This window comes from Diadema setosum, chromosome 8, assembly GCF_964275005.1.
Source record: "Diadema setosum chromosome 8, eeDiaSeto1, whole genome shotgun sequence".
Taxonomy (NCBI): Eukaryota; Metazoa; Echinodermata; class Echinoidea; order Diadematoida; family Diadematidae; genus Diadema; species Diadema setosum.
In genome coordinates, this window is record NC_092692.1 from 6079331 (window position 1) to 6092156 (window position 12826).

At 37.6% G+C, this 12826-nt stretch overlaps 1 protein-coding gene across 1 annotated transcript; it reads right to left on the reverse strand.

Annotated features, from left to right (window-relative positions):
• Positions 1-1301: 1301 nt before the first annotated feature.
• LOC140231757 (uncharacterized) lies at positions 1302-7179 on the reverse strand. The gene is made up of 4 exons (XM_072311908.1): positions 6964-7179; positions 6748-6900; positions 2779-3079; positions 1302-1525 (listed from the first exon to the last, which is right to left on the reverse strand). Exons 1-4 carry the CDS (start codon positions 7177-7179, stop codon positions 1302-1304), a joined length of 894 nt encoding a protein of 297 aa, XP_072168009.1.
• Between the last annotated feature and the right edge of the window lie 5647 nt (positions 7180-12826).

Consider the following 12826-nt stretch of genomic DNA (forward strand, 5'->3'; position numbering starts at 1 on the left):
GCGTGTGGTATTTCTACAAATTATTATAGCTAAAGTGTACTGAGACCAATAGAAATAAGCGGCACGTATACTGTCCATCAAGGTAGATGGATGCGATGTCAAGTATTCCATGGTCAACGCTGGAAAATATATCATTTCAAATTGTAGATGGAAATCGACACAGGTGAGATGAAGCAGGCTGCGACAATACTGACAATGACTTACTAATTAAAACATACTAACAAGAAGAAAACGAAAAGAATGGTATAAGATCAAGGTTCGTAAACAAACTTTTCTGTCATGGGTCGTCCGGGCAAAATGAATAATCACAGGGTGTTATGAAAGATATATCTTTCCTCTTCGGAGAGCTATCACCGTTAAAAAAAAAAAGGAAAAAAAGAAGATGTTGAATGTGCTATACAGAGTTCAACACCTTGCATAAATAATATGAATTACTCATAATCTAGTGATAATCGTAATCAAATCTCGCGTTGAAGTTAAATATTTTATGCCTACAATGGCTGTAGGGCCTCTCTGTGACAATGATACATTCTTATCAAAGAGTATTTGGAAACGTTATTTCATAACAGGGTGCGTCATTAACTCGACAAGTCACCCTGTTTTAAGAGAGAGAGAGAGAGAGAAAAAAAAAGATGACTTTGAAAATCTGGTCCAGTTGATATTGGAATGTCCATCAATTTTTTTTTTTCCTTGGTCCTTTCAGAAAGAAGGCTGGCCAAAGCCTGGGAACCACTTTGCACACCATGATCATTCGGCAAAAACAGCTAAAACACCATTACATGATTGAATCAAACCAGAAAAAAAAAAACCCACAAAAACAAAACGGAGAATGAAACAAACTAAACAGGGAAATTCTAACACAGTCAGATGAAGGGAATACTTCACGTAACAGTGCTATCGTTTACATTTACATAAGAAAATAAAATGAGGTGATGATGCCGTACGCTCCTATTATAATTGTTCTCTGCACAAAAATTACTCGCTCAATCATTATTCAAAAAAAGAATAAATAATATAACAACTCCACCGTTAAAAGTTGTTACATGCCTAGCCAATATCCACCTAAACTAATTCAACATTGAACTAGTCAATAGTTTCTTCTCGTATAAATGAATAAAATGGAACAATTTGAGCAGCATTTTGTATTGAAATTAAGAAACTTGAAATGTCATATGATATCATGTCATCCAATTTACATGCACTCTCATACATTTACATGTGATTTTGATTGATATTCTTATCTTTGTGAGAACCTGTGAAATTTGAAAATTCAAATATATGGCATCAGACGGAATATCGTCTCAGTGGAATGGAAGCTTAGATGCGTTGATAATAAACTCTTCGAGTTGGAGCCAATCTGCAACATTCATGTCAAGTTGTGTACCTAGGTCACCGCACATCATGACCAGCGAGGCCGCCTCGAAAATACTCGGCTGCTTAATCTTGAAGTTGGCCATTCGGAGTCTTTGCGCTTCTGCTGCCACCGGAGGAAAGTCGTGAGCAATTACAGCGATTTTCTCTCGACCTATGACAAGAGAAGTAAACGGAGAGAATAAGAACTAAACAAAAAAGAAGAAAGAAATCGCATTAACCAATTTTAATTTCAATTCAATTCATTTATTTTTCATTCTTCTTTTTTTTTCAACAAAACATAACGCATAATATATTTGGAATTACATCATAAACATAAACATAAACATTAGACTTTGTAAAAGATAAATGATACAAATAAACAAAAGAATGCATACTGGCAAAAAAGTACAAAGTTATGCTTCAGTTGAGGAAAAAAAAAAAGAACTGAGAGGTCCACTAAAAAACCACAGCCCCCCCCCCCCCTTCCACTCACCGCAGCACCTGGAAATACAAAATACGCAAGAGTTTATTTACCAGCAAATCCGTGCAAATGCAGCAATTTATGATGAGAATAGCACATTACACGGTCCCCAAATTATCTGTATCAGGTTTCATTGAACACATATAAGATAGAAGCTTGTAATAATGACTGAATTCATGAAGTCGTAAATACGCTTTGCATGGCTTTATATCTTTTACCTTCACTCCGCTCGATGTCGCCTCGACTGAAATATCTCGGCGACTATTGAACATTTTTCGACAGTTCTGAAATTGTCCAAAATGATATCGTCCAATCTCTTATGCTCTGTAGCTATAGTATGTAACAAGTAACACTGAGATGATATCATGTTAATATCATTATAATATTATTGTGTGGATTTTGGCCTAAGTCTAAATACAGCTGTAATGATAACAATTATGGCAGTGATACAGTGGTTCAATCATTCTGTTTTAGCACTACAAGTGTACAAGTGCTCCGGTCACTAGTATCAAACCCACACTTACAGTGCGCTCAAGCTCCATTACTTGGGAGCATTCATGTCTTGCTATTATGAAGCTCATAATGTTAAATTCAACTCCATTCACAATTACCTTCCCAGTACAGGGGTCTCATGAGAGACTTTCACTCATAAGACTCATAATGCTTATGAGAGACTTCAAAATGAATTTGAAAGTCTCATGTATGGCTACATGGTATTATTTTGAGCGAATTTAATTGGCCCTTTCGAGATTTATGTGAAAGATTTAATCTATGACTTTATTGTGATGACTTCATGAAACGGACCCTTATAGGGACTCATTTACATACGTGAGTCTACTGTGAAGCATAGGGAGTACGTAATGTATCTTGTTCGACATTCGAAGACAGAAGTATGGCAGAGCTCAAGACATGCGCCATCAAAGCCTTCCTGCCTACCAACTTACCGAAAGTCCTTTTGGCATTGGTCAGAAAACTGTCGTACAAAGCGTTCTGCACGTCAGTGATGGAGAACCGTCGGAACTTGATGGAACAGCAGAGGATCATGACGTCGATTGTTTGCGGGGGAAAAGTGAGTGTGTCCAGGCCATGTTCTGGTAGCTGCAGGAACTTGATATCTCCTAAGGGGAGTGACTGTTTGGTTTGAGCAGCTCGCAACCTCTTCATTAGCTCGTCTACGGAGGATTCATGGCATTGCGTCATGACAGTAACCGAGATTGGACGGTGAGAGAGGCCGAGAACTTTGAGCTGCAGTGATCAAACACACAGTCGTTGCAAATCTACCAACTTTCTGCTATTTTGTTTATTTATGGAAATTCAATATAATGCATAATGTTTACCATTCTATTTATTTCGTTACTTTGCAGATATGGAGTACATCTGTTTTTATGCCAAACTATATTATTGATTGATTGATTGATTGATTGATTTTATTTCTGCCTCTTTCCAAATCACACATAACAAAAGAATACACATATTTGGAAACCAACCATACACGACATTTAAGCAAGCATATACTGTCTTACAAATTAATTCAAGGTACATATACACATACACACTATGAACATGACAGTATTCGATGTATAAAACATGTAGCATGTTATTATCACTCACAAAAAAGAAAGTTCGGAGGAGAAACATCAAATCAACACTTGTAGATTATGTAAATAATAATGAATTATTTAGTCAGAGCATATGATCATGTCGTTTCATTAAACGAATTTTAGGGAAAAGAATATAACAGAGGGGATTTAAATAAATTGATATTAGAAATTAAACATTTTGGTTATCATAATAACTGAAAAGCAGGAGACCGCGACAATAAGCAGCAGCTTGACATGGATCGAGGCCTCGGGGTAAAATGCAAGGCTTAAAATCGATTTTATACATATCTGTATAATGGACGTGGCTACAAAAACAGAATCAATAGTCATATCGAAAATATTGTAATAATGTCATCACAGTAGGTTTATTTTTCTGTACTTTGTGTGTGTGTGTGTGTGTGTGAGTGTGTGTGTGCCATGACGCAGTAAGATTATTTACGATTTACGCCCATCTTTAACGCAGACATTACTTGTTGCCATTAATGGGTATAGGGTTACGGCCGGTACGGCTCATAATCTTTTTTCCGTTTTAATTTTATCAAATATTTTTTAAACGTAATCCATTAAGAGGAATTAAAATACCGTTATTAAATTGACAATAATGGCTGTCATTCGTTGATTTTTTTTTGTTTGTTTTTCTTTTCTGCAATATAGAAAGGTGGGTTCCTGCTTACACTCACATTATATACATGTACATAGTGAAAATATATGGAATATGGGGGGGGGGGTCGAAATGAATGAAAAATTAAATCGAAGAAAGAGAAAATATATTTGTCTGTTACGGAAGACTACAATATTGTGTATAAAGCCCTGGATGTTGGAGCAAGCAAAGCCCATGCAGATTGACTATCATTGTATCCTTCAGAGCCTGTTCGATCACAGTCTTCAGATTCCATATTGATAAAGGAGCGTTCATGGATCGTACCATATCCCGAGGCATATTCATATCTCGAAACCATAATACCATATCCCGAAGCATATAGGAGCTTTTAACAAAGTGAAACATGATATCATTATTCCATAGTTCATCCTTCTAATGGCGTGCATTCTACTTATCTTACCGTATTCAAATTTTGGTATTTTGACATGGGGTCACACTCATTCAACACAATGGTATCTTGAAAGAATACTTTTGCTCCCTAAAAACAGCTCTGCGAATAATTTTTCATACTCCTTTGAGATCTCATACATAAATTGACAATTTTTGACTTATTCCGTCATATCCTGGGTCAATTCATGTAACAGTTAGAAAATCAAACTTAAGTTTGTCTCCTTGACCCCATTTACAGTGCGAGTCCACCTTCAGTTCAGTGTAAACGCGCAAAAGGCCAAATGCGAGGCCAAAATTGGCCTCGCATTAATTTGACCTCGCTCTGGAGGTGGTCTCGGCCGCGGCCGAGCCCGGCCTTTTCTTGGTGTAAACGCAAACTGGGCCAAATGCGCGGCCAATTGCGCGGCCAATTTTAGTCTGGCTTCCAAACCCTCTGCCTGTATCTTTCGCTACTCAGGATATTAGCCCCCTCAACGTCGAAAACTAGTATAGTTTAAGGTGGTTTTGTCCTGCAAAGGATTTTTTCCTTCGGCAAAGGCCTTTGCCTGAACGGCGACTTTGTCGCCACGGAATTCATTTGGCAAAGGGTCTGAAAACCAGACAATATCAAATTGCGTTTGTTTACAAGCAGAGCGCCACTACGACAAAATATTGAAAGGTTTGAATTAAAAGCGCGGCCGCGCCCAGCAGTGTAAACGGACAAAATTGCGAGGCTCGGCCGCGCAATTGAGGCCGAGCCCGGCCCCGCACTGTAAACGGGGTCCTAGACCCCCTTTACAGTGCGGGGCTGGGTCGAGCCGCGGCCGAGCCGTGGCCGAGCCCAGCCTCAGTTGCGAGGCCGGCCCCCGCAATTTTGTCCGTTTACACTGCCGGGCTCGGCCGCGCTTTTTGATTCAAACCTTTCAATATTTTGTCGTAGTGGCGCTCTGCTTGTCGCAATTTGGCATTGTCTGGTTTTCAGACCCTTTGCCAAATGAATTCTGTGGCGACGGAGTCGCCGTTCGGGCAAAGGCATTTGCCGAAGGAAAAAATCCTTTGCAGGACAAAACTACCTTAAACTATACTAGTTTTCGATGTTGAGGGGGTTAATATCCTGAACAGCGAAGTAGTACAGGCAGAGGGTTTTGAAGCCAGACTAAAATTGGCCGCGCATTTGGCCCAGTTTGCGTTTACACTGAAAAAAGGCCGGGCTCGGCCGCGGCCGCGGCCGAGACCACCTCCAGAGCGAGGCCAAATGCGAGGCCAATTTTGGCCTCGCATTTGGCCTTTTGCGCGTTTACACTGAAATGAAGGTAGACTCGGCCGCGGCCGAGCCTCGCACTGTAAACGGGGTCGTTTTTTCTCCGATTTATTCAACATAAAAACAAATCAATTCAAAATATCCAACCCGTCATTCGAACGAATCTCACCTGCCATTACGACAACCATTCCCATCCATTCTATTTTGTAAATTTGCTTGACCTATAAGTTGTAGAAATCCTTTTATGAATGTGTTAAATTTGCACCAATTATCACGTCATTTAAATCGAGACTGAAATTGTCTATCTGAAGTTCCTATACCTGATTTTTCAGAAATCATTATCAGCCTTAAAATTTCCAGTCATTTCTTGTTGTGACTTTGATTTATACAATTCGTCCAAAACAATACTGATGCCAGGCAGTGCGCATATTCTTCTCTCTCCGAATTTTGAGGGTTTTGTGTGTGTGTGTGTGTGTGTGTGTGTGTGTGTGAATTTTTTTTTTACTTTCATCTGCTATATCCTTTCCCAGTCCAAATTGATCCGTTCTGAATTCAACTCACGACTCCTTCTCACCCCCCCCCCCACACACACACACATTATTAGCTGCAAGAACCTTAGCGACCTTGTAAAGGGCTTTTTATAGGGTAGGGTTTTTGTTCTGTCGGCGCGGCTATTTCATGTGTTTTACTCATTAGGATTTTTATAACGTTCTCTGCCCGTACATGGTTATATTGTTATACTTTATCAATAATGGCTGTGAACTTAATGCATATTACAAGGTGTGCATTTTAGCTTTCCCCCCTTTTCAACAATTTCAATATAACGCAGCAAATAGCACGTATCTATCAATTCCTCAATTTATAGTGTCTATATCATATTTCGATGTACATAAACTATTAATATTATTATTTTTCTTTCTTTATGACACGTTTTGTACACTGACACTCTTTATTGAAAATGGAAATGAATGAAGGGAAAATATGAAATAATGTTCGTTTAATTTTGCAAGATTCTACATACTGTTTTCCTTACCAGATTTCTGATCCCAGATGGCATAAAGAAGTTCCACCAGCCACGAGCTGCTGGTGGTGACAGATTCCCAGCTTCCTGATCGACGTCACTGGTGGAAGCTCGTCTTCCTTCGTCACGGTGTTCACGATCACTTTTCTCGCTCTCTCTCTGGAGTCGCTCCAAATCTGACGATGTCCTTTCCCAATCACTTTTAGTAGTGTGCACATTTCCACTCGAAAACGATTCCACGGCATCGTAAAATTCCTCCTGAGAGCCTACACATTTGATGTTTCTTGACCGTTCACGGAGACTGTTTGATAAGCAAATGCGTTCTCGGGGTGCATCGTAGTATTTCTGTGAATGGCTTAGGTAAAAACCCCTCTTTCGCAAAAATTGCCAACTATCGTCTCTGAATGTCTTTTTCTTCATGGACTTCGGCATGTTTTACTGAAAGGATTTAAGAGAAGAGAGACAGACAGAGACAGTCCCTGTGATTTCAGTAAAATTTTACAACATTAAAGACATATTGACTAAATTTACCATAATACGGTGCAAATCTTTGCCTATCACTTTTCAATAAAGTGTTACCCTGAATATTTTCTACTTAAAGGGATGGTACAGTATTGGTGGAGATGAGAATTGGGCTTTTAACTTTTTTGCGAGATACCAAGAAAACACTTATGAAATAGTACAGAGCATACCATTTTAAGAGGAATTCAAAGTTTATTTGATGAAAATCGGGTTTGGAATGACTGAAACATCCAAAAACAAAGTAAAACAAAGCGATCGTAATAAAAATGTGGGTCCCACACTTTATTAGAATCGCTCTGTTTTGGATATCTCAGCCATTTCAAAACCAATTTTCATCAAATAGACGTTGAATTCCTCATGGAATTACATGCTCTTTCATATTTCATAAGAGGCTTCTCATTATCTCATCAAAAAATGTTAGACACCTGAAATTAGGTCTCAACCAAAACTATACAATCCCTTTAAAGCTACATACGGTAAATTGAACAAAGACAAGATAACTTGTTTATCATCGTTCAATCAAAATATTTCAATCACCTCATGGCTAATGTACATTTCTTGCATTAATGTCTACTGATTCCCTTTCAGCCTTGAACAACGGGAAGATGAATGGACCTACGCTCCAGAAGCAGCGAACAAAGCTCGCATCTTGTATCAGCATGAATGATCTCAAGTTTCTTTCTCTTTGTGGGCATTTGTGGACATTTACTGCACTTCTGTAATGCTCCCCTTGTCTTTCTCAGCATTTCTGTTATACATTTTCAGCAAAGTAACGTTCATGTATAGTTTGCATAACAAGCTAGGCCACTCACTGTATCAATTAGAATGTTCCTGAGTTTAGAAGCTTTGGCAGTTTGTTAAGGCAGTTATAAACTGCTACCTACATTGTGTAGTAGCCCCCAAAATGTACAAATGAGTTGCAATGTATGATGGTTACTGGCGTTCATGAACTCACCACAAAAATAATGAGTCAATATTAAAGGGGATAGCTAGTAACTGATCAGTAGAAATCAGTGGGAATGCCGGAGGATGATTGTTCCAATCCTTGTGGGATTCATTTAAGAGTACATTATATATCTATTGTTGTGTGAAAATTATTTGCTCCAGAATGGTCTCATATTCAAGTCATGTGCAGTTTAATGTTTCCAGGTTAGCGTGCCTGGTCAGTGACGGGGCATTAATCTGCACATTACTTGAATAAGAGACCGTTCTGAAGCAAATAATTTTCACACAACAGTAGATATATAATGTACTCTTAGATGAATCCCACAAGGATTGGAACAATCCTCCCTCAGCATTCCCACTGATTCCCACTGATCGGTTACTAGCCATCCCCTTTAAGTATGTTTTCTGAATTGAATGACTGAAATAGTAAAGCTGTATAAGAAAATGCATGAGAGCAGGATTGTTCAGCTCTTCTTGCCATTCGGATGCAATATCCAAATGCATATAAAATGCACTTGGCGTTGCCATATATACATTTGTACATCGTATTCCATGGTTCACATCTTAACAAGCAGTCCGAACATTCTGAAATTATATGAACACCCGTTTTGGAGACTGCATTGTCTTCATTCACATTTTTGCTATAAGGTATTTCAATATATAACTTCTCCTTCCTTACGATTAAAAAGCTTTTAATGAAATGATGTAGAATTTATTTTTTTCTCTCAGGGACTTCATACCTTCTTAGCATCACAAAACTAATGGAAGCTGATATGCATGTTTCACAGAAACCTTGGCATTGAAGACATGGATATCAAACCCTGTTCCACCCTGTTTCTTTGGCTGTATTGATATCTACTTGAGCATGTACAATTAAACAGCACATGAAATGAAAGTCAATGCTATGGGGTACCAAGATACATAGTAATTGACGAAGTCTTACCTTTTCTAAAATGCAATGAATTAGTACAGTGACTTCGGCACAAGGCAAGTCCCGTGGGACTGATTACAAAGATTTGGCTAAAACAAACTTTTGGAAGTAATAAAGGGAGAAAACACACCAATTAATCGTTCCACGTGTTAATTCAAAGATTATTTTCATTAACATGTTGGCTATTGTTTCATGTTAATTTAATGTGAAAGGGTTTCCTCCATTTACTTGTGTGTATCTTTGTCATACGAGATCTAGACCAGAGTGGCTCCTTGTATGTTGTAGACCTATACACTCGTCTACAGTGTACTCCCGTTAATGACGAATGCAGTTTAACGATTTTTCCCCCTTCTTTTTGTGACAATGAAACCAAACTACAGGTCCCAAAATATCCATCTCTTTATCTTTACCTATATACTTTACCGTTCGGTAATAATAATAAAAAAAAAATGATATACGAAAGAAAACCTTCAGTTCCAAGGACTTCTTTATTACTGGAGTGCACTGCATGCGTGTACAAAATAACTCCTAATCAGTGCATACATAGATTTTCCTGCTATCGTACATTATGCCACTGTAACAAAGTCGGCAAATCTACATAGTCTGTGCATTACTTCTATTTCATCTTCAAGAAGGCTTGCTGTATTTACTCATTTATATGATTATACGTCAAGTATTATTCCATACAATAAAGAAAGCTTCAAATGTATATCACAGAATCATCTCACCACTTATTTAGTACCAGAAATTACAGAGGCACCTATACAAATGCAAGAATAAACGCACATACACACACACACTGTTTCAACGAAAGATCATGATGATCATGCACTATACAAAATGTATCACACAAACGTTTTACATACCAGGTGATAAAGATGAACAAAATTTCTTGTCATAATTTTATTTTCTTTATATTATTCTGATACAGCCATACACACACACGCCACACACACGCACAAAATAAAACTGTGGTACACATTTTGGTGTATAATGGTGTACTTTGGAGTGCGCAGGACGCGAAACCCAAATCTTTCCAACAAAGTTGAGTGAGTGTAATTGGTTTTGAACACTGGAGTCTGAAATGTGATTCATGTAAAGAGTTTCTCGGCAGTAAGGGTTACTGTTCACCTTTTTCCCGTAGATATAGAAGTTGAATATCGATATTGTCACCTTTCGATTGTGGACTGAGAAGTCATGCATTCATGTGATCAACTTGTTTTTCACACTCTAAAACACATCCACTTCTGCTGTATGGGCATACAGCATAATAGAAAAATCACATCCCCGAACGGTAGACATGCACTATGAACACACTCATACATGTTTATCTGCTTCATTTGTGTAGTTTCTAACAGATTTCACAAACTAAACTCAGCCATATAGTAGATACGCAATCTTACCCACACGATGGAGGCTTATTACTCGGTGCAAGTATCTATCCACGGAACAATCATGTGTTGTGGGTCAATGGTTTTCCAATCACAATCATAATTGAATATCTACTGTAACAGGGTAATAGCTGATATCTACCTCAGTTTATGTCTCCTCTTCCTTATGATGATTTGCCGATTACGTTGTAAGGAGCGCAGCTAGGATCATTATTATGAACTGTTTCAAAATGGTCGACTAGTTCGTAATGTTGATAATGCGAGTTGACCTGTGGGGAATCCCAAACCTGTGTCGGGTTGCACGTGTCAGTGATTGTATTGTTGTTGTAAACGTTCGTCGTTCATACATGATATATCATAAATCTCAGTCTTTAGAATTTCTCTTGAAGTTCGACACTGATAGACAAACGACAATGATTGCTAAAGAAAGTGTAGGGTTTCATCTTTTGTCTTAGAACCATATCGACAATTACAAATTTCCCAAAGGCAGAATGATCGATCATACTAACTATGCAGCTCTATTCACGACAGGATTTTCGCAATCACCGATGTTCCTGATGCCCTCAACAACAACAAAAAAGTATATATATATATATATATATATATATATATATATATATATACATGTATTTGAGATAGTGCAAGAAAAAGCTAGGCGTAGGATTTTATTTATGTATACCGTCAGAATATCGTTATCTTCAAACAACTCATCAAAATATCATAAAGTTTGTTTGTAAATGTTTGTGTATTTATGTGCTGGAAAAGTGCACTGAATTTTCCTAGTAGTAAATATAGGTAGTAAAATAGGATTGTCCATACACATGCTTTGATATACGAAGAAAGTATGTCATACTGTATATATATATACATATATAATATAGAAATTATAAAGTCACAACAGAGGAATGCATGGAATGCATTAATAACCAATGTTGATTTTAATGAATAATCCGAATTTTCGAGGATCCTTCCTCTTCATCAGGGATGACAGTGCGAATTTTCACAATGATTATTATCAATTATTATCAATTATCATTAAGTTTTATATAGGTAACGGGCATTCGATAAAACATGAACTGCATCAGGTAGCGTGGGTGACTACTGTAATTCGTATGCACTATATCGAAATCTCCGTTCCGATTATATTTCTATTATAACAACTGGTAAGAAGCAAGCGCTGGTACAGACGCATACCATAATGAAACCAGTAATCCATGTTTTATTATACAGATGCACAAAATACATAAAATCATCGATTTGATATACAATGTAACACACAAACGTAAGGGGAAAAAGGAAGAAAAGTCAGTTGCGGATGGTTTGTAAATACATGTAGTTACAGGCCTATACATGAATTCTCTTCTACGGTTTGTGTTACATTTGACGTTGTTGTTGTTGTTGTTGTTTTTAACAATGTTTTTCTTGTATGAAAATCAAACCAGCGATGGTTATTCTATTTAATAAGAAAGTTGGGCGAAGAAGTTCTACATACGCATATTTCGACTAACAACGTCATATTGCAAGATAACCAGGTCTCCGGTATACATGAACTGTATGACCTGTCAAAGATGTAACATTGTTTTTACCAGTTGCGACATCAACATCAAAGACTTATTATTCAATTTCGTCCCGAGAAGCAGGTGGAACGCAAATCCTAACTTCAATTTCGTCAATTGTCATTCAAATTCATCCCTCCCGCTGACGGATCGCAGAAAGTGAAGATCAAATTCGTTTTTGTTCACACAATTTCATGAATTTTTCATTCAAATTAGTCAGATGTTGTCGATTCTCTTTTTTTATGGTGAACCATTAAGCCGACATATTTTTACTTTCTCTCGTGAATTGAAGACCTGAATATAAGAACGACCCAAGTCCAATTTTTGGCCAAATTCAGTTTTGACATGGGAAATTGTAGCTTATGCATGGACTCATCTTGTGTATAAATGATAAATCCTAATTACCCCCGGAAGTGCCTGAAATGAATAAGTTAAATCTTATATTTATGTAAGAATGAAGGACTTGGGTCATTCTTACATTCATATAATAGCGCCCTCTCTCATCTCTATAGCAGAATATCATGTATATGAATCAAAGAACGACCAAAGTCCACCACACAAAATGGCCTCTCCACAATTATTGTAAATGCTAATTGTCATAATAATATATGTTCTAATTTGTATATACAATGTTGCCTTCCCATCACAGTTAAATAGAATATTATTGGACAAATAAAACAGATATGAAGTTTTCTTTAGTTTACTCGAAATGGTCCTCCATGGACTTGGGTCGT